The 18,800-nt window shown below is 50.0% G+C and overlaps 1 protein-coding gene across 4 annotated transcripts in view; it reads right to left on the reverse strand.

The window, feature by feature from the left end:
• Positions 1-54: 54 nt before the first annotated feature.
• Qsox2 (quiescin sulfhydryl oxidase 2) overlaps positions 55-18,800 on the reverse strand; it is a 29,649-nt gene continuing 10,903 nt past the window's right edge. For 3 of the 4 annotated variants that reach the window (XM_017592040.3, XM_039105855.2, XM_063284545.1), the window contains 10 exons: positions 16,779-16,827; positions 15,661-15,766; positions 15,392-15,482; positions 13,831-13,976; positions 12,696-12,830; positions 12,414-12,543; positions 10,031-10,153; positions 9,156-9,306; positions 5,308-5,496; positions 355-3,105 (listed from right to left, as the gene is read on the reverse strand). In XM_017592040.3, coding sequence (XP_017447529.1) covers positions 2,558-3,105; positions 5,308-5,496; positions 9,156-9,306; positions 10,031-10,153; positions 12,414-12,543; positions 12,696-12,830; positions 13,831-13,976; positions 15,392-15,482; positions 15,661-15,766; positions 16,779-16,827 — 1,668 coding nt within the window. In that variant the 3' untranslated portion in view covers positions 355-2,557. Of the gene's footprint in view, positions 3,106-5,307; positions 5,497-9,155; positions 9,307-10,030; positions 10,154-12,413; positions 12,544-12,695; positions 12,831-13,830; positions 13,977-15,391; positions 15,483-15,660; positions 15,767-16,778; positions 16,828-18,800 lie in introns of all 4 variants that reach the window. The other variant, NM_001109434.1, reaches the window with a different exon arrangement.

Below are 18,800 nucleotides of genomic sequence, written 5' to 3' on the forward strand. Positions count from 1 at the left end.
GGAGGGAAATTTGGTGAGAAGCTCAGCAGCTTCTAGACTGACTGGCTGGTCTTCCCCAGCTCGGGGTCTAGAGTCCTGTCTGTGGGCTTGGAAACAGTGTGAGGAGGCACTTGCACTGTTTCCTCTCCTGTGTTGACAAAGGCTCGGAGTCCTGCAGCTCTCAGCACAGTTGATTCTCATTCCTCACTTCCTGCCTGGCCTCTAGGCTGTCCTTCCAAAAGCCTCTACTTTATCTATGCAAAAATTCCTAGAACTCCCGAGTTGGGGCTGCAAACTAGAAGGAAGAGAACGGTTTAGAGAATCCCGAGTCTAACTTTACACACGGCTGCTCACATGTCAAAAAACTGTAACAACTTTATTAATGTCAAATTTCTTTATTCTTACAATGTACACATTAGAGTTTAAATACAAAATGTACCCCTTCTTTAAGTTAAGAAATTTCATTGACATTTTCATGCCAATTGGCTTTTTATTCAAAATATTTGCATCAAAAATAAATAAACATTTAAATTACTGAACTATTCTAGACATTAATCGTAATACCTCTCATAAAACTTCAGACTTTAGAACAGACCTTATACTTGGCCAAAGGTGGGTCCCTGTATTGAACAGGGCCCTGGAGAAGGCAAGCCTTTTCACTGCAGAATGAGCAGTTCAAAAAGGGATGTCCGTGGCAAGCTTGTCCCCCAGAAGGGATGACCTGGGACTCTACAAGGGCAGCTGAAGTAGGATCTGCCCAGAGTGAGCTTCTGCAAACATTGTGAGGTGCTATGGCACCCCAGGGCCACAGCTGAGGCCCCCTTCAACAATGCTCCCCAGTGGTTCCACTGTGGGCTGAAGGATTTCACTGGACCTGTCCTTAAATAGGCCCAATTCTCTACCTGACAGACCAGTGGTGTCTATCCTTAGAAATACCTAAGGATGAACTTTTTTTTTTTTTTTTTTTTGGTTCTTTTTTTTCGGAGCTGGGGACCGAACCCAGGGCCTTGCGCTTCCTAGGTAAGCACTCTACCACTGAGCTAAATCCCCAGCCCCAGGATGAACTATTTTTTGTTTGTTTTTAAGCACAGGACTCCAGGTTTCAAAGAAGACACTTCCTGCCACAGGGAAGTGAAGCAGGAGGTTCAAGTGGCTGAGTCTGGCCATCTGCCCCAGCCAGGGAGGCCTGGCTCTCAGCACTGATCCTCCCATGTGATGAAAGGAGGGTTAACAACAGCCCAAGGAGACAGCTGTCCATTTTCTTAAGTGGCAGCAGGGACATTGATAATACAGGGTCTTAAATGGTACCCATGTGACCAACTGTCACTGGGAAGGATGCAAATATAAAATATAGAATATGCAAAGTGGAATGTATATGTAACCTAGTCATCCCCATGTGAGTACAGAGGTGTACACGCAGACACACACACATGCACACTCAGAAATAGACAGGCACACACATACATGCGCAGAGACAGACACACACACACACATAAATGCGTGCGCGCGCACACACACGCAGAGACAGACAGACAGACACACACATAGACAGAGACAGGCAGACACACACACACGCACGTGTGCAGAGACAGACAGACACACACAGAGACAGACACACACATACATGCGCAGAGACAGACACACACACACAGAGACAGACACACACAGAGACAGTCAGACAGACACATACATGTACAGAGACAGACAGACAGACAAACAGACACACAGAGACAGACAGACACACAACTAGCTTGCTTTGTCCAAATAAAGAGAGGCTCCTGAGCCGTGAGGAGCCTCGGTAGGAATGTAGGCTTAGTCCATTTTTTTAAAAAGTCTTTAGGCACAAGTTTACCATTGGGATTTTACAAATAATGTATTTAATCTGTTAAACTGATGTTGCTGTTCTTAAGTTACCCTCAAGGCCAGGAGGCCTAGTATGCAGGGGTAGCACCCCACGCTACCACCAGTGTCTTCTGCAGTGTGTATGAAAGACATGACAGGGGCTCTAGAGGCTTCCTGGAGACTGCACTGCCCCACAGGGACCAGGATCGCCCACCTGATCTGGTTATTTAAGACACAGGGAAGCCATAACATAACCTAGTGGCCTCTAGGCCCTGCACCCCACAAGGTGACCAGAGCACCTGCACTCCTATGAAAACACATCAGGCTTGTGCAGGAACTGCTACACAGCCTGCATCTGTAGCAGTGAGCTCTGGAGGCCTCTGTGCTTTGGCTGCGCATCTCTGGACACTGCCCCCATGAGATGGGGTTTGGGGAGGGAACAAACGTAGATGTGAGGCCTCCTGGAAGGAGCAGCAATACGGAAGGGTGTGTGGCTTTGTGTTGGACCTGACTCCTTCTAGCCTACAGGGGCAAATCACACGAGTCTAACATGGAGGCCAGGAAGGTGAGGACAAGGCAAAAATGTTCCATTAGAAAAAAACAGAACAAAACATGCTCCTCCCGACACCATGCTGGGCACATTTGTAAAATCCCTGACCCCAACATTAAAGCTGCAGGTGGGTGGGTGATTTCAAAGGCTTCCTCTGTGTCACCAGGAATGACCGACCCAGGCACTCTACACAGCTGGGTGGTAGAGCCGAACTTTCCATCGCTTGGACCTTACTCTGAAGAAGAAGTACATGATCATCAGGAACAAGGAGGAGGCCACGTAGAGCACCACACAGAGGCTCATGTCCAGACTGGAGAAGCCAACCCCAAGGAAGGGCACGACTGCCTTGGCCTCCTCAAGGGTCTGGGGTCCCTGAGGGCTCTGTAGTCTTAGGTCCAGCCTGTGGTGCAGGCTCTTGGAAAGGTCAGTTCTGGGCCCCAGAATATGGGCTGGACGGAGACTCTCAGTGTCCTGGTGTCCCCAGGCCTTCCCTGAGGGGTTAAGACCTTTGCCTTCTTCTTGCCGTCTGCCCATGCCTTCCCACTCACCAGGACTGCCCTGGTCCACAGAGTATGTGTCCACCAGGTTGTCCCTGCTGTAGTGCTGCTTCAGGAACACAAGCACCTGCTCCTCATCCCAGCTGTCTAGTCCTTTAATTTCCTCATGGCAGACTGGGCAGAGGTCTGGAGTGGGCCATGGGACCTTTGGAAACTTAGGATCCTCACTCAAATGGCCTAGAAGGGAGGCAAGGAAAAACCCCAGAGAAACCTTTCAGCCACAGGGTGATAAAACTCTCACCCACCAGCACTCATGTCCCAGCTTCCTTCCCTCCCCAACTCCTGGGCATCCAAATGCCCTCTTCTTTCTGGCAAGCCATGCATTTAAAGGAAGTGCACTGCATTCTGGGCTCTACTTGCCTCTCAGGACTACACTCTTCTGTGACTTACCTAGACCTTCCCTCCTACCTGGGCCCATCAAGTTCTCATTCCTATGTCCTATTTTGTTTGAGACAGGGTTTCTCTGTGTAGCTCTGACTGTCCTGGAACTTATTCTATAGACCTGGCTGGCCTTGAAATTATAGAGATCGGCCTGTGGCTTACACCACCATGTGTCTTTCTTAAAGTGCCCTTGAGACCCACCACCTCGCAGTCCTTGAGCACTCTGGCTGCTGAAAGCACCCCTTCCCCAGGACACTACTTACTCAAACATTTCTCCACGCTCTAGACCCCTTCCCATGACCCTAGGCCCTGAAGATTCCTAAAGACTTTGGACTTGACTCCAGTAGGGAAGTCATGTTTAGACAAACCAGGACACCTGCAGTACATATGAACCTGGCTCCTGATGGAAACGGGCCTCCCTTAAGTCTTGCTACCTCCCAGGTCATGTCCACACCTGTCTAGACAAGCACACACAAGAAGCCACCCAGCACTGCTGTCCTGTGTTTCCCAGCTGGGATTCAGCTTCCCAGTCAGAATCACGACTCTCCCAAAGTGTTTGGCCTGGGGCCTCCCACATCCCTACTGTTGCCCTGATCCCTCCCCAGAGTTGGAAGTGCACACTGCTCTGCTGTGATTACCCTGTGTCCCACTGTTCCAAGTGTGTACAGAATTACATAACGGCAGGACCATCTTTTGTGTGTACACACAGGGTGAGGAGACAAGGCCCAGGCCAGTCAGCACTCCCTGGACAGTCAGCTAGTAGGAGATGAGGATGAACTCTCTGAGACACACAGCAGGGGTCTTGCTAAAACAAAGCACGGATCTGACAAAGAGATGAAGACCCGAAACTCAGGCTGGTGATGTGGCTGCTGAGCAGGCAAGGAATCTTAGGAGCAACACTGCACCAGGCTCTATCGCCCCTTCCCGCTGGGGGCCCTGGACTGGGCAAGGCCCAGCTGGTGTCTTGTTCTGGCTGCCTCAGAGCCAGGCGCCTGGTGGGAGGGAGATAGGGAAGGCATTAGAGAGAAATCCCTGTATAAGGGTCGCTACAGCAGCGCCTTGAGACAAAGCAAATCCTCCACACGAAAGGCACCGTCTGCTCTTGGTGCCAAGAAAAACCAATTTTCCTTAGTGCTTTAGTTGTAATATGCTTTATAATACAGCAGATTAAACAAAAACCTAGAGTTTAGTGACATTTTCTGTTCATCTCTATTAAATTCATTTCTCAGTAGAATTACTCTTAAGCCTAATTTTAATCTGCCATTGATTTTGGAATAGTGGGAATTACTTAACCCTGACAGACAACATGGGCCCTCTATTTTGTTTTCTTAAAACAAAGTCACGTGTGAGGTTTATTCAGTGATCCGAGATGTGTGTGTGCACGTGTCTGCACACACACTCTGGAAGGGGCCAGGGCACTGAACATCTTCCGCAGTTACTCTCTGACTGCTCTTACGTTCTGAAACAGGGTCTTTCACTGAACCTGGAGTTTGCGGATTGGATTGGGCTAGACTGGCCAGGGATCCTTTCCATCTCCCCAGCACCAGAATTATAGGTGTTGCTGCACCCAGATTGCCTTTTTTAATAGATCAACTCAGATCCTCATGCTTGAATGGCAAGAATTTTACAAATTGAACTAGATCTCCAGTCCCTGCAACAGATTTTAAAGACGATAAAAGTATTTAGCAAAATTTCTATAGGGTCTTTTCCCCCCAGAGTTCAGAATTATTTGTGGTAAAGTGGTAGGGGGGTGGGGGTACGGATGGGGGTAGGGAAGGGGATATGGATGAAGAAAGAGCACCATCAGGGCCACAAGGGCCAGGGGCTCCAAGTGGTCTGAGACACCCTGAGCAAACACTAGCAAGAGGGAACTTATTGTCCTCAAACACACCGTCCAGGGCTCCCTCGAGGGCCTTGAAGTGGGTTAGACCGTCCAAACCCAGGTTCAAGGTTATGAGCTCAAGTGTGGGAACAGCAAGGAACACTCAGGCCTCTCACCTGCCAGGCGGCTGTTCACCATGTTGTGCTTCCTCCAAAGCCAGAGAACAGCTTGGTCTGCAGTTTTCACGGAGTCCATGGACTCCTTAGCCATTTCCTCAAAATGTTCACCACATTCTTTGCACCCAAAGAATGTGCGAATGTATCTCCTCATGGTCTGCAGCACAGCCTGGGGGTCACCTTCAAAGCCTGCAGAAGGAAAGACAGCATCAGTGCTGCCAGCCCACAAACCACCAAACCCTGGATCTGTCAAACAGCTCAAACGGGGAAAGACTCAGCATCTAAGAGAGCCCACAGGATGGGTTTCCCAGATACCACAATACAACTGGGTTGGTGAAGGCTGCTCCCAGTGCACAAGGACAGTGGCAGTCACATTGGGAACATGTCAGTAGCATGGCACTCTGAAGGTTGAGTGCGGTTCCAAGAGGAGCAAGCCCAATAACCCAGATGCCTCCATCCCCACAAGCTTTAAAAGGAACGTGTTAACATTCCTCAGCCTTGTCCCTGGTTGTCGATGGCCTTGACCTCATGACCCACGAACCAAACCCCAAAGCATTTGTTTTCCCTTGGATCTGCCAGTCTGCCAGCTGTGTGCACTGCCTACTTTGTAACCCCTAAAAGTGACACTCATGGAGGTGAGGCCCTCACTGAGCTGGGGCTATTCTGCTTTAGAGTCCACCAGGTCCGAGAGCAAAGATGGCTGCGTACAATCTTCCCTGGGTAGATGGGCAGCAACAGTTACCACAGTTACCAACTGGCCAGCTGCTGCACCCTTTCTCCCAGGCCAACAGGGAGGCAGGTTGGCAAGGGCTGCACTCTTTCAAAAGGACTAAGCATCTCCAAACGGTGAGTTTTATTCTCTTGTTTTGATTTTTTTTTTTAAAGATTTATTTATTTATTATATATAAGTACACTATAGCTGTCTTCAGATACACCAGAAGAGGGCATCAGATCTCTTTACAGATGGTTGTGAGCCACCATGTGGTTGCTGGGAATTGAACTCATGACCTCTGGAAGAGCGGTCGGGCGCTCTTAACCGCTGAGCCATCTCTCCAGCCCCTTGTTTTGATTTTTGGAAGCAGGCTCATACTATGTCATCCTGGCTGACCTAGAACTTGCAATAGAGCTCAGGCTGGCCTTGAATACAAGGTTGTACTTCTGCTTCAGCCTCTGAGTTTGGAAATTAAAGGATTATAAAATGCCTGGTGAGTCTTTTTGCCTTTTTGTTTTGTTTTTCAAGACAGGGTTTCCCTGTGTAGCCCAGGCTGTCCCAGAACTCACTCTGTAGATCATGCTGGCCTTGAACTGATCCACCTGCCTTTGCCTCCTCAGTGTTCAGATTAAAGGCATGCACCACCACCTGGCTGATTTTAAAATACAGAAGTCCAGCATCTTAGCAAAACAGAGGCTTACAGGATAGCAACAGACCTGACAGGTACACTGCATTTTCAGAAAATGCAATCCATCCCATAGGCAGAAACAAGCAGCCAGAGACAGACAACCCAACTACACAGGGATGGGCTGCATCCCAGGAGAGGTAAGCACGCGAGTCAGGGACTGGCCCCACAGACAGTGCCTGAGCAGAAAGTACACTTCCCACCAGGGAGGGAGGGAGTCTTTCCACCCAGCAACCTTCATGGGTCTCTGCTTCTCAATACAGCCTGACCCAGGGTCCACAAGAAACTCTTGGACATGAGGAGCTAAACTCATGCCTTTGTATCTAGGAGTAGAAACCAGCATACATTGTTCTTGCCGACTTTGACCACACCACCAGTAGCTGGGCAATGCCTGGTGTGAGACACCGTTGTTAGTCTTGTGACCAGCCTGCCTGGCCTCCTCTCCCCACCAGATCTTCAAACATCTGCCTCACATCACAGTAATCCCTCCTCCTGCCCACCAAACCACTGCTCGCTCCAGCCCTAATCTTTAAAGTGGACAAGAACCATAAACCACTACCTGGGGGAGGGTTAGACCATGCAGTCAGCACTTTAGTAGACGGGTTTAAATCAGCCATGAGAAAAGAAAACCTCAAAGATTTAATCCTGCTCCCCGCTTGACCCAATTCCACTGGCAGGGAACTGCTTCCTTCAGGCCCATCAGGCTGCGTTCACAGGACAGTGCTGCAGCTGCCTGCCTGGCATCTGTCATGCAGACATAAGTGTGTCCTAGCACCTCTGCCTCTGGCTGCCCCAAACTTCCTTCATGCACTCTTTGTTGAGCACACAGCAGCAGTGTTCTGAGGAGCTAGCCCAGCAGGAGCATAGTGGGTGAGCACTCTTCCCTTTCTCCGCAGAGACAAGAGACCTCTGGAGTCAGCCTGTCTCAGAAGCAGTCCTGATGCAATAAGACACATAGTGCCATGGGTCTGATCCCAGTGTCTGGACTGTTTCTGGGGTTCCTCCCTGGTGTGTGGTCCTCTGTCTTCTGATTCTAATGGAAATGTGAGCTTAAGACTGACCAACCTCCCTGTATCCTGGACATAGCCTTTTGCAAAGCGACTTGGGTCTATAATGAAGTGGGTCTTTTTTCCTAGCTTTGAGTTTGGACAAACAGGATAGACAGCCTGCCTGAATGACAGCCTGCCCTCAAGGTCCTTCCCAATCTTGGTGCCAAGAAGGAAGCTGAAGCTAGTCTGCAGGAGTGAGTCAATCCAAGCCTTCCTCTGGGCGGCCAGCTATCACCACGCCCCACACAAGAAACAGAAGAAATCAAAGAATCATGCAGCCCAGCCAGACCCAACTGCACACCCATCTTGCATGAGCAAGCAAAGTGGTAGGTGCTTGGCAACACCACGGAGTTACGGGAGTCTTATGACGCTGTCGGAGGGCGTCACACGGATCTCACGGATCCCACTAGATTTTGGTACCAACAGGACTGGACATATGTGGGTCAGGAAGACTGGAGGACAGACAAACACCTGTTCTACAGCCCCAGGGACTTGATGGACTGGAACGTACCCACATGGCCACCTCCATGTTCAATGCAGGCTAATGCCTTGAAGAGGAGACAGATGCACTTCTCATTTTGCTGTTGTGAACTACTGACCGCTCTCAGTCCCTGTCCTCAGGATTCCTAGTTTTACTCCTTGTGACAGGCAGCCCTGGACTGTGCTCAGTCCCTGCCTCTGAAACTTAGAACTCACAGGTTTTTGTTCCCATGGGAGCAGAGCGGCCCAGTGAGACCAGTATGACAGAAGTGATGAGCGTTGCTCTTCTGCTGGTTCCCCCTATTAAGCCAGCTGCCAAGATGTGAGCAGACCTCAGAGAAATGGATGAGGGGCCTCTAGCCAGGACACAACAGGGACCTGAGGGCCTTGGGGGAGCAGCCAGTGGGTACTGAGAGAGCTTGGAAGTGGGTCTATCCCAAATTGAATTGGATCTCATTATACTGAAACTGAGGACCCAAGTTAAACTACATTCAAGATTCCTGACCCAAAGAAACTCTAGCTGCTCAATTTGAGGCTAAATTGTTCTAGAACAAATGATAAATGATACACCTCACTAAACAAGGTTCACCTGCCTTATTTTACTGAGTAAACCAAGGTGAGTTTATGCTACAAGTGCTTTACAAAATCACAGAGGGCTGGTCTGACCTCTGATTTTTTTTAAAGTAAGGTTGCTGTGGCAAAGGTTCAGAAGTCTCCCGCCTGCCTTCCATGCACAGGCAGGCTGTGCTTGTGGTATCTGTATTCTAAGATGCTCACCTCTACACTTAGTGTGTCCCCTTCCCAGACACCTAGGTGACTGGCGCCTCACACATATCAGGTCCTTGTGCTGCCCATGCCATGCACTGAACCAGACAGTGAACACAGAAGGCCACTAGTGCCAGCTCGGGTTGGCAGTGGTTACCTGTGCCAACCAGCGCTTCTGGATGGGTGGAGGCCTGAACCGTCAAAGTGTGGAACAGTTTCCAGAGGGAGCACGGGTAGCCCCTCAACTCCAATCGGCTTCCTTGACATCCTACCCACGTTATGTGGCTGGTAAGAAAGAGTCCAGAAATCTGAGGGGAAAACATCCACAAAGGACACAAGACAAATGTTAAAATGAACACTTGCTGCAGGGTGCGCTGCCCTTGAGTGGGGAGATGATCAGTCAAGGCTATGTCTTTATCAAAGTTTCCCACTGCACGCCTACAATCCCAGCCTTGGATCAAGGCTGGATTAATTGGCCAAGACTGCAGAATCTTTAGTGTGATTACATGAGAAACATTATCTCAAGGAAGGAAGGAAGGAAGGGAGAGAGGAGGGGAGGAAGAAAGGAAGGAAGAGAGGGAGGGAGGGAGGAAGGGAGGGAGGGAGGAAGGAAGGGAGGGAGAGAGGAAGGGAGGGAGGAATCAAACAATGTAAAAACCAAAGCCTTCGGTGCTCCGCTGTTTGAAGGCAGTTCTCACAGCGTGTTTTCACTGAGTAAGGATGCAGGCATGAAGTCATCACAGAAATAGGAACAGTAATATCATGAGGCCTCTCTATTTGGGAACACGGGGCTTCTCCACACGGGGACATAGGGGTTTTCTACATGGGGAGGCTGGTTTCTCCAAGCAGGGAGATGGGGCTTGTGCTGTGGTACCAAGTACTAGCAGCAAAGCAGGCATGCACCATGGCGGGCAGATTTACTCTTCCTTTCTACAGACTCCGGGTGCAGGTCAGGCCTGAACCGCAGGAAGGCACATGCGAAGTGAAGGGACAGCAGTACGTACACTAGACACGGCCAGGGCTGGGACTCACCTGCATTTTGTTGTTGACTAGGTCTAGGATGGCATTGTATGGAATCTTGTCCAGGGGGAGGTTGGCCAGCCACTCATGCAGGGTCTCCAACAGCTTCTTGACTGGTGGCCGGCCAGGGAACAGCTAAGAGAAAGGACCCCATCCTCTGAGATGTTGAAAGGATTGCCACTACCTACCAAGGTCTGAAAGCAGCGCGGAGAGCTGTGACCTTGGGACAAGGTCCGCAAAGCACGCAAGTCCCACACCAACACATGCCCTGCCTCAGGCAGTCCTTTAAGGAAACGGATTCAACCCTATGACCAGCCTAGAACTGGGGCTTCCTGAAGAACTCGGGGGATACCAGATGGCCATTTCATGATGTCAGACAGGGAGACTGCTGGGTGTGGTATATTCCCAAGTCATCCAGAAGACACGCCACATATTTATCCTCTCTTCTGCAATTCTTCAGTTCTAGGAGCCTCTTTTACTACCTCTAACCAGCTGCCCCACAAGGTATATAGGAACGAGAACCTATCACAGGCAGTGAGGACATGCAGCGTAATGGCTGACTCCTAACACTGGAGAGCACGTAGCTAAGAGAACTCTGGTGGTTCTTTCTCTCTGGATAGTATACTGTTTGCCTCTGGATAGTGTGTCCGTTCGTTGTCTTGGTTTTTCAAGACGGGTGTTCTCTGTGTAGCCCTAGTTATCCTGAAGCTCCCTTTGTAGACCAGGTTGGCCCTGAACACAGAGAGAGTTGGGGTGAAAGGCATGAACTACCACCTGGCTTTTATGAACTGATTACAAAAATATCACGTTTGTTAATTTTCCAGCTGTAACTTTGTTGTGATTTAAGGAACTGTCACTATCATATGGCACATCCTCAAGCCTGACTGAAAGAAGGCAGGAGGGCAACAGTGAGGAGACATGCTCACGGAGACAAGGCCAGTGCCTGCAGGCCAACAACTGCGTTCCTGGAGTGAGTGTGCTGGCTGGGAGTCAGTCCAGGCAGCAGTGTCAAGAGAGACAGATCTATGGTTAGCTTAGCTGAACACTTTCTGGTTTTGAGACAGGGTCTCTATGTAGCCCTGCTGACCTGGAAATCAACATGTAAACCAGACTGCCCTTAAATTCTCACAGATCTGTCTGTCTCTGCCAATTGAGTGCTGGGATCAGGGCATGCTCCACCACACCTGGCTAGACACTTGCAGAACAAAGCCATCCAGAGCCATCTCAACCCTGAACAGCACAGTGGACTAAAAACTTACCTAGCACTTTCCATTGCAATATTTGACCCATTATTCCTTGAAACATAAATTAGATTTCTTTTGTTTTTCTGAAGTTACACTATAAATGTAAATGATTGTAACTGAACTAGCTAGACAAAAGTGGTCCTAACAAGGGGCCTTCCGCCGAGTGAAGGGCCTCCTGTAAAATACCTTGCTCCACCTGTGCACAGTACAATAAGGAGGGGCGAGCCTGCGCTTGTGGCAGGAACAGTGCTGGACAGAGCATCAGGACGGCTCAGGCTCACTGGCAGAGGGCAGGGCAATCTCCTCCCCCCATCTCCGGGCGCTGGAGATGATTACTTGGTAGGAAACTGAGCCTGACACTTCTCACCCTCGTGCCAGTACCAGAACACGAACCTGTACCACAATCACCATGATGGAGGTCCTAGCCCAGCTGGGTCCTCTGAGGATGCCAAGTGTTCTGCCCTGTCTTATTCCTGCACTTCTGCCTGCCCCTTCTCACCCGCTAAGCAGAAGTCCTGCTCTTTAGGGCCAGCCATCTGAAGCTGCCAACGTAGGGTTTCTCTTCCAACCCCTTGAGAGCCCAGCTAGTGGGCAGAACGTCCCGGAGCACACGCCTGCCACGCCTATGGGCCTTCCTGCATCAGCTTTGTCAGGTTCCCTTCAGTCACCCTTCAGCCTCGCTCAGCACTTACGCATGGAGCTAATCCTCTCACATGGCTTCTGGGAGACTGTGGCTATGCTGGCCAGTCCCTTTCAACCTGACTCTGACATGGCAGGGCCTACGCTGTGCTGTGCCATGACCTCCCCCACTCCTGGACACCTAACTCTCCTAGGAGCCCAGTCTGAAGCTGCCTAGGAGCAGGTCTGCACCTTTCATATCCACACAACCTTTCGTCTACATCTATGCAACACGCCGTTCCTTATGCCTCACCTACAGAAGCTCAGCTTGCTGAACTGCCCAAGCCAAGTGGGGGAGTCAGAGCTCAGTGTGCTCTGTTCCTTGTTCTCAGCCACTTCTGCCCCTCCCTGACAGGCACATACCAGTCGATACCAGGGTGTCGAGGCTGGCCAATCACCCACATCGCAGACAGATGATCCCAGCCCATACTAAATGAGACCCAGTAGTATAGTCTGAGCAGAACCACCCACACCTTGGCAATGACAGTCACGAAGTCCTTGAATGTTTTTAACTGGGCTCCGGCCAGGGATCTGTGGGCAGCCAGCTCCACTCTCAGCAGGTAATGAAGTCCCGACTCCAGGTCTGCGGTGTATAGCTTGGCCCTGAGAGGAACAGTGGAGAGTTAGGAAAAATACTTTCTGCCTTTCTATCCAAGGCCCCTCTTGTTTCTGCGAAGTCCCCAGGTGGGAGGTAAACTGAGGAAGCTGCTCCAGAGGGTAGCCTCCCTGCTGCTCCTAGTCCTACTCATACTTGCCTGTCAAATTCTTTCCAAATCACAACCTCTGAATTTTCTTCTTTGTTGGGCTTTTCAGGCAAGGAAAGTGACTTTTTCCTCACATCTGGTAAGGATTTTAAATAAGAGGAGAAAAACGACCGTAGAGGCTTTGCACTGTGAAAGGAAGAAGGGAGGGATGTTTTTATGGCTATGAAGATCATGCAGCCCCTCCAGGCCGCAGCCTGGAGGAGAGCTGTTTAGCCATTCCCCTTGTACGGACACTGGCGAAGGAGCCACCCTCCCACCTGAGATGGGGACAGAGACTCACTGGCTTACAGCCGCAGTCATCTCGTCCACACCTGCAGTACACGTACAGTAGTGTACAGTATTAACGTGGCTTTGTGACAGAGGTTGCACGTGACGTGCTTGTGCTAAGATTACAGACAACCTTCACTAGAACCCAATGGCAGCCTCCCAGATGTTCAGGGTCTATCCCAGGAAGCTCTATGACCTTGGGTGCCCTGGATTCTTATTTTCTGTTTCCTTTTTTGAGAGAGGGTCTCATGTAGACCCTATGTAGCCAAAGATAGCCTTAAACTTCTGATTCTCCTGCCTCACCTTCCAAATGCTGAGATTACTGGTATGAGCCACCATGCCTAGTGGCATGTGGTAACAGGATCAAACCCAGGCTGCCTGTGCTCTAACCAAGGCTAACCTGCATACAGCTGTGGGGTGTAGCTGAGATCTTAAGAAGGCTCTCCTGCAGCCCTGCAACTTTCATTAACTCTCACATCTGTTTTGCTTTCTGAAGCTTTAGTCAAGGACACTTTATTGACCTGTTGCTGGTGCCCACCCTAACTTCTCACTCTATAGAGTTTGCTGATAACACAACAGACACAAACAAAAGCCCAGACGTACCACAGGAGGGGTCAACAGACACCTATTGTACTTGGGGTTTGCTCAGAAATTCATGGAAACAATCAGGGACAACGACCACCCCAGATCCTGGGGCCTGGAACACTGTCATAGCAGGTTTGGGAAGATGGCCAGGGGAAGATGGCTTCACTACATCTTAGCCAGCTAGAGTCTGTCACGTGGACTCTGAGCCTTTATCCAGTATGCCAGAGAAGCTTAAGTCTCCGCAGACCTATTCTTTATACAAACTAGCACTTACACATTAACCAGACCATGAGACCCATTTGGGTAAATCAAGTAACAGGAAGGAACTGACGAAATGCCAAGGGTCCCCAGAAATGCTTTGTCCGTATCCAGTGCTCGGCTCACCATGATGTTGTCATATGGAATCAAATCTAAGATCACCTGCAGAACAAAGAGGCATGTTACTGCCCTGCTTTTCTCAGAAAACATCCTGGGGTGTGCAGGCCCACCCACTTTACAGGTCGCCCTTCACCTCACAGGTACTGAACTGTCCAGATACAGCCCTGTCCGAGTCACTTGTACCTGCTGGGCTTGCTTAGCCTGAAGGAGCTGCAGTGGGTCTTAGTCACAGAGGCATTCCAGTGTCTAAGAAACCCTTCCTATGTTCACCACATGGCAAGAGGAATCTGTTGTTCTCTGATGCTCTTTGATGCCGACAAAGCCAGCTACTTCCTGGGCTGTCCCCTAAGATCACGGTGGCAGTGGCGGCAGTGGTGGTAGCAGTGGCAGAGGTGGTGGTGGTGATGGTGGCTGTCTATTATTTTGTTTGTTTTGTTGTTGTTTCTGAGGCACGTGATAGCCTTCAATGGCCAGGAACTCATACGCAGTCCAGGCTGATCTTAAGCTCACAGAGCTCTGCCTGCCTCTGCCACTTGAGTGCTGGGATTTAGACACGTGTACCAGCACACCTGGGCACAGTGGTTCTTCTTGATACTGACTCTCATGGTACACTTGGTCACAGTCCTACCCAGAGGACCAGACCTCAGCGATGTGCTGGCACTATGGGAGAGGGTGATCATGGAGGAAACCATGTTTTCATCTTGTAAGTGTCCATGTGTAGGTATGAAGGGCAAAGGGCCTGGAAGAGCTGGCATGGAGTGGTTCTGGACATAGGGAAAGGGCCTGGAAGAGGTAATATGGGGAAGTAGGGAAAGAATAAGTTCTGGGCTCTGCTGTTCTTAGTCCTTTGACTGGGAATCCTGCCAAACTTGGAGGGAAGGCCATGAGATCCCAGAGGGCTGTCAGGTACATATGGCTGCCACCCTGATCTCTCTGCAGCCTGCCTCACACCTCCAGGGCCTACCTGGAGCAGCGCTGTCTCCTTTCCAAACTGCCCAGATAATTTAGAGAACTGCATTCAAGCAGCAGGAAGGAGGAACTCAAAGGTCAGGCCAGGAGGCCTTTTGTCTTCCAGGGACCCTGGCATTAGCAACTGGGTCTCTGGGTCTCTGGTTTGATACTCAGCCAAAGCTGAAGGTTTCTGAACCACCTATATGACACAAACATCTCACAAAAGCAGCAATGCCCTGCAGACTCCTGCGTGTGGTAACCCAGCACGCAGGAGATCTGTAATAGTGCGAAATGATGGCCTTAACGGAAGGCACAGCTATGGCTGGACCCTGAGACAAGTCCTGTCACTCCAGCGTTTTTCTTTCTTCTATACACAGACTGGTCCTTAGGGCCTCTGTAACTAATGACAGCTTAAGGCTCAAGGTTGTGGCCATCAGTGCACTAACCATAGTCCACCCACCATAGTCCATCCCAGCTGTGGCCCCAAAGCACATGACACGTGGTACCTCTCGTCCAACATAAGAACCGTTGCTTTCAAATACAACAGCATGGTACTGGCCACTGTGGCTGTCCATGAAGGAAAGGATGTCACTGGACCTGTCAGAAGAAGACAACCCTTCAGTGTCATCCATGATCACAAGCTGTTACAGCAAGCCAGTACCCCAGTTACTACGTATACTGACATTTTAGAAACCATGCCCAATCTGCACCAGGAACTTGGGGAGAGGGGTGAACCAGGGCTCCCCACAGGGCACCTTTCAATGGAGCTACTCACTGAATAGGATCCAGGGGTGGGCATGCAGGAGGCCGGGAGCCCTCAGTGTGGTTCTGCAGGAAGTCGATCATTGTCTGCCTGACCGTCCGTAGCTCCCTGTCAGGTCCTACACAAGAAAGCCTGGGTCACAGCTGTGGCTCCAGGTGTCTGTACCTAAACAGCTGTCCCAAGCCCAGAGCCCAAGGGCAGTGAAGGCAGCAGCGCTGTCCACACAATCCTAGGTGCATTGCTGCTCACTGAGAGGCCATATCTGTCACCACAGATGTGTACAGTAGGAGACCACACAGCTGAGAGCAGACGACAGGCTACAGGACACAAGGCAAAGTGGCCAAATCTTACACATGTGGTGGCGGGAGGTGGCCAGGTGCACCAGCTAACTCCACATACACTGCTAACAGAGGCAAACTACTCCTGATGCCAGGAATGGCAGGTGTCCTCAGGGACAGCCTATGAAGCACTTCTCACCTGACCAGGCTCACACACACCCGTGAGCACGCACCTGCCATGTGCACACCCCACCAGATACTTTTCAATCAAGGTTTGTCACCACAGGAAGGGGGGACATGACCTGCAGGGAAGAGAGGGGCTGGGAGGGGCAGAGTCAAGGGAGCAGAATGAAGGAGACACGTGCATGGTAGCCAAAGGACAGCTTCATAAGACTGTAACAGAAAATGGACTTCCACAGTTTCTGAGGAGAGCTAGGCACAAAAGGAAGAATTCCTTGGAGGAGAGCTGGCTCCGTGGTAAGAACATGTCTGAAGGACAGGACATTCCCGAGGTCTGGATTTAGTTTTTAGGACCTCTAGACTGTCTGCAGCCTCTCATAACTCCAGTTCAAGGGGAACCGACACTCCTGCGCTCTAAGGACAGACACACAGAGGCGAGTGGACACATGCACACACACACACACAATTATTTTTAAAATTAAAAAAAAAAACCTTATTCTCACCCAAACTAAACTATTAGGATTTAACTTTTTCACAGAAGTTAGGCAGCACCAGTGCAGACCTGCTGACTGAAAGGAGGAGGCCCCGGACTCCATCTGCTGAGGCCACATTCACTTTACCAGGTTGAGTGAGTCAGTCTAAAAGGTTAAAATAGAATTTGTATGTTCTTACCTTTAAAATTTTCTCCAGTTGTAAACTCCTTTGTAAATGCTCTAAAATACTAAAGGAAAAAACACAAAACAAATAAGAGTGAACGTAGGGGAGGGAGCTGTGCATATGTTTAATATGTAAATGAGATGACTGTTGTCTCAACCAGAAGCTCTGATCATGTCCCTCCCAACGTTGCACTGACTGGACAAAACGAGTTCCACGTCTCTATGGGCATGAATATTCCTGCAGCTGTGCTAAGCACCAACCGGGTTCCATTATGTCACATCTAACCCAACAGGGTCAGAAGTAAGACAACGCACTAGGGCAGGAGCCTTACAAAGGTGGTGTCCCTTGAAGTTTGACGGCACAGGTTCCAAGGACGAGCTGACCAGAGCTGCTCCATCAGAAGCACATCAATAATAGTTAAGGATAGGGAATATTCCCAACATAGGCCAAAGGAAGCCAGTACTGAGTGAGATATTCAGGACTTCCTATATTTCTGAGAGGGAAGCAGAAGCAGTCGAGAAGAAAGTGGACAGATACCTTAGCAGTCCCACAAGAATAAAAAAGCAGATGTGGGGCTGGAGAGATGGCTCAGTGGTTAAGAGCACCGACTGCTCTTCCAGAGGTCCTGAGTTCAATTCCCAACAACCACATGGTGGCTCACAACCATCTTTAATGGGATCCGATGCCCTCCTCTGGTGTGTCTGACGACAGCTACAGTGTGCTCATATAAATAAATAAATAAATAAATAAATAAATAAATAAATAAATAAATCTTAAAAAAAAAAAGCAGATGTGCTTGTCACCAGGAAAACAGGGAGCACAGGCCCTTTGCCCTGCACCATGGACGGACAGATGTGTCATGTTGTGAGAGGGCTCCACAGGGTCCTCTGGCCTTCTTCCTAGACTCAGCCGGGGAGACTTGTCACAAGTCGAGAGGACCCTTACAGCAATGTTAGTCCATGTAATAAGAGCCAGGAGATAGTTCAACACTCAGCAGAGAGGGTTATCACATGAGAGAGTTTTTGCACAGCTAAACCCAATGAGCCACAGCAGTACCCAGCATCATGGGCAAATTTTGGCAGAGACATATGAAGTATAAGAAAGAAGGCCTAGGCATTTACATACAACAGTTTAATGGAAAACAGAAATACACATGACACTATCAGCCCAAGGCCAGAAAGCAAGAAAACAAGCAACAAGGACCTGTGAGGTCCCTGGGGCTGGCACCACACTGAGCATCCAGTACCAAAGCTCAGCCAATAGATGGGTGGGGAGAAACTGTGCTGGGGGCGGGGGTGCTGCCCTGAGGATGCTCAGTGTTAACAGAATAGAGGTGCAGAACTGCAGTCACAGGCTCTTCAGAAATTAACTCCAAGTTAGGCCGTGGTGGCACACACCTTTAATCCCAGTACTCAGGAGCCAGAGGCAGGCAGGTCTCTGAGCTCTAGGTCAGCCTAGTCTATAAGGTGAGTTACAGGATAGCCAGGGGTATGCAGAGAAACCTTGTCTAAAAAAAAGAAAAAAAGAGAGGAGGATGAGGAAGAGGAGGAGAAGGAGGAGGATGAAGGAGGAGGAGGGGGGACAAGGAGGAAGAGGAGGAAGAATAAGATGGGGAATAGGAGGAAGAGGATGAAGAAGAGGAGGAGGAGAGCAAGAAGGAGGAGGAAGAAAAGGAAAGAAAGATGAGGAGGAAGAGAAAGTGTCAAAGGCGCTACATAATCCTGGAGATGCCCGTGAGCGTGAGATGTTCAAATGCAAGCACGTGGGTGCACATTCGTGCACACACTGAACTGCGGACCTGCAGCAGTGCCTCAGGTAGTACCTCTGCCCCCTAGTGGAAGAAATACGTACAAGTCTGTCAGCAGAGCCAACTGCAGCCCAGGCAGCAGGGTACGGAAGAGCCAATTCGAGCTGCCAGTGCCTCCCTTCTTCCAGTAACGGTAGACCCAGCAGCATGGTACCCCACAAAGATATGTACCCAGCAGGCTTCTGTGTAAGCAGGGCTTCATACAGTACCCACCCCTGATCAGAGCTTTC

The sequence above is a fragment of the Rattus norvegicus genome, chromosome 3, assembly GCF_036323735.1.
Source record: "Rattus norvegicus strain BN/NHsdMcwi chromosome 3, GRCr8, whole genome shotgun sequence".
NCBI classification, from domain to species: domain Eukaryota; kingdom Metazoa; phylum Chordata; class Mammalia; order Rodentia; family Muridae; genus Rattus; species Rattus norvegicus.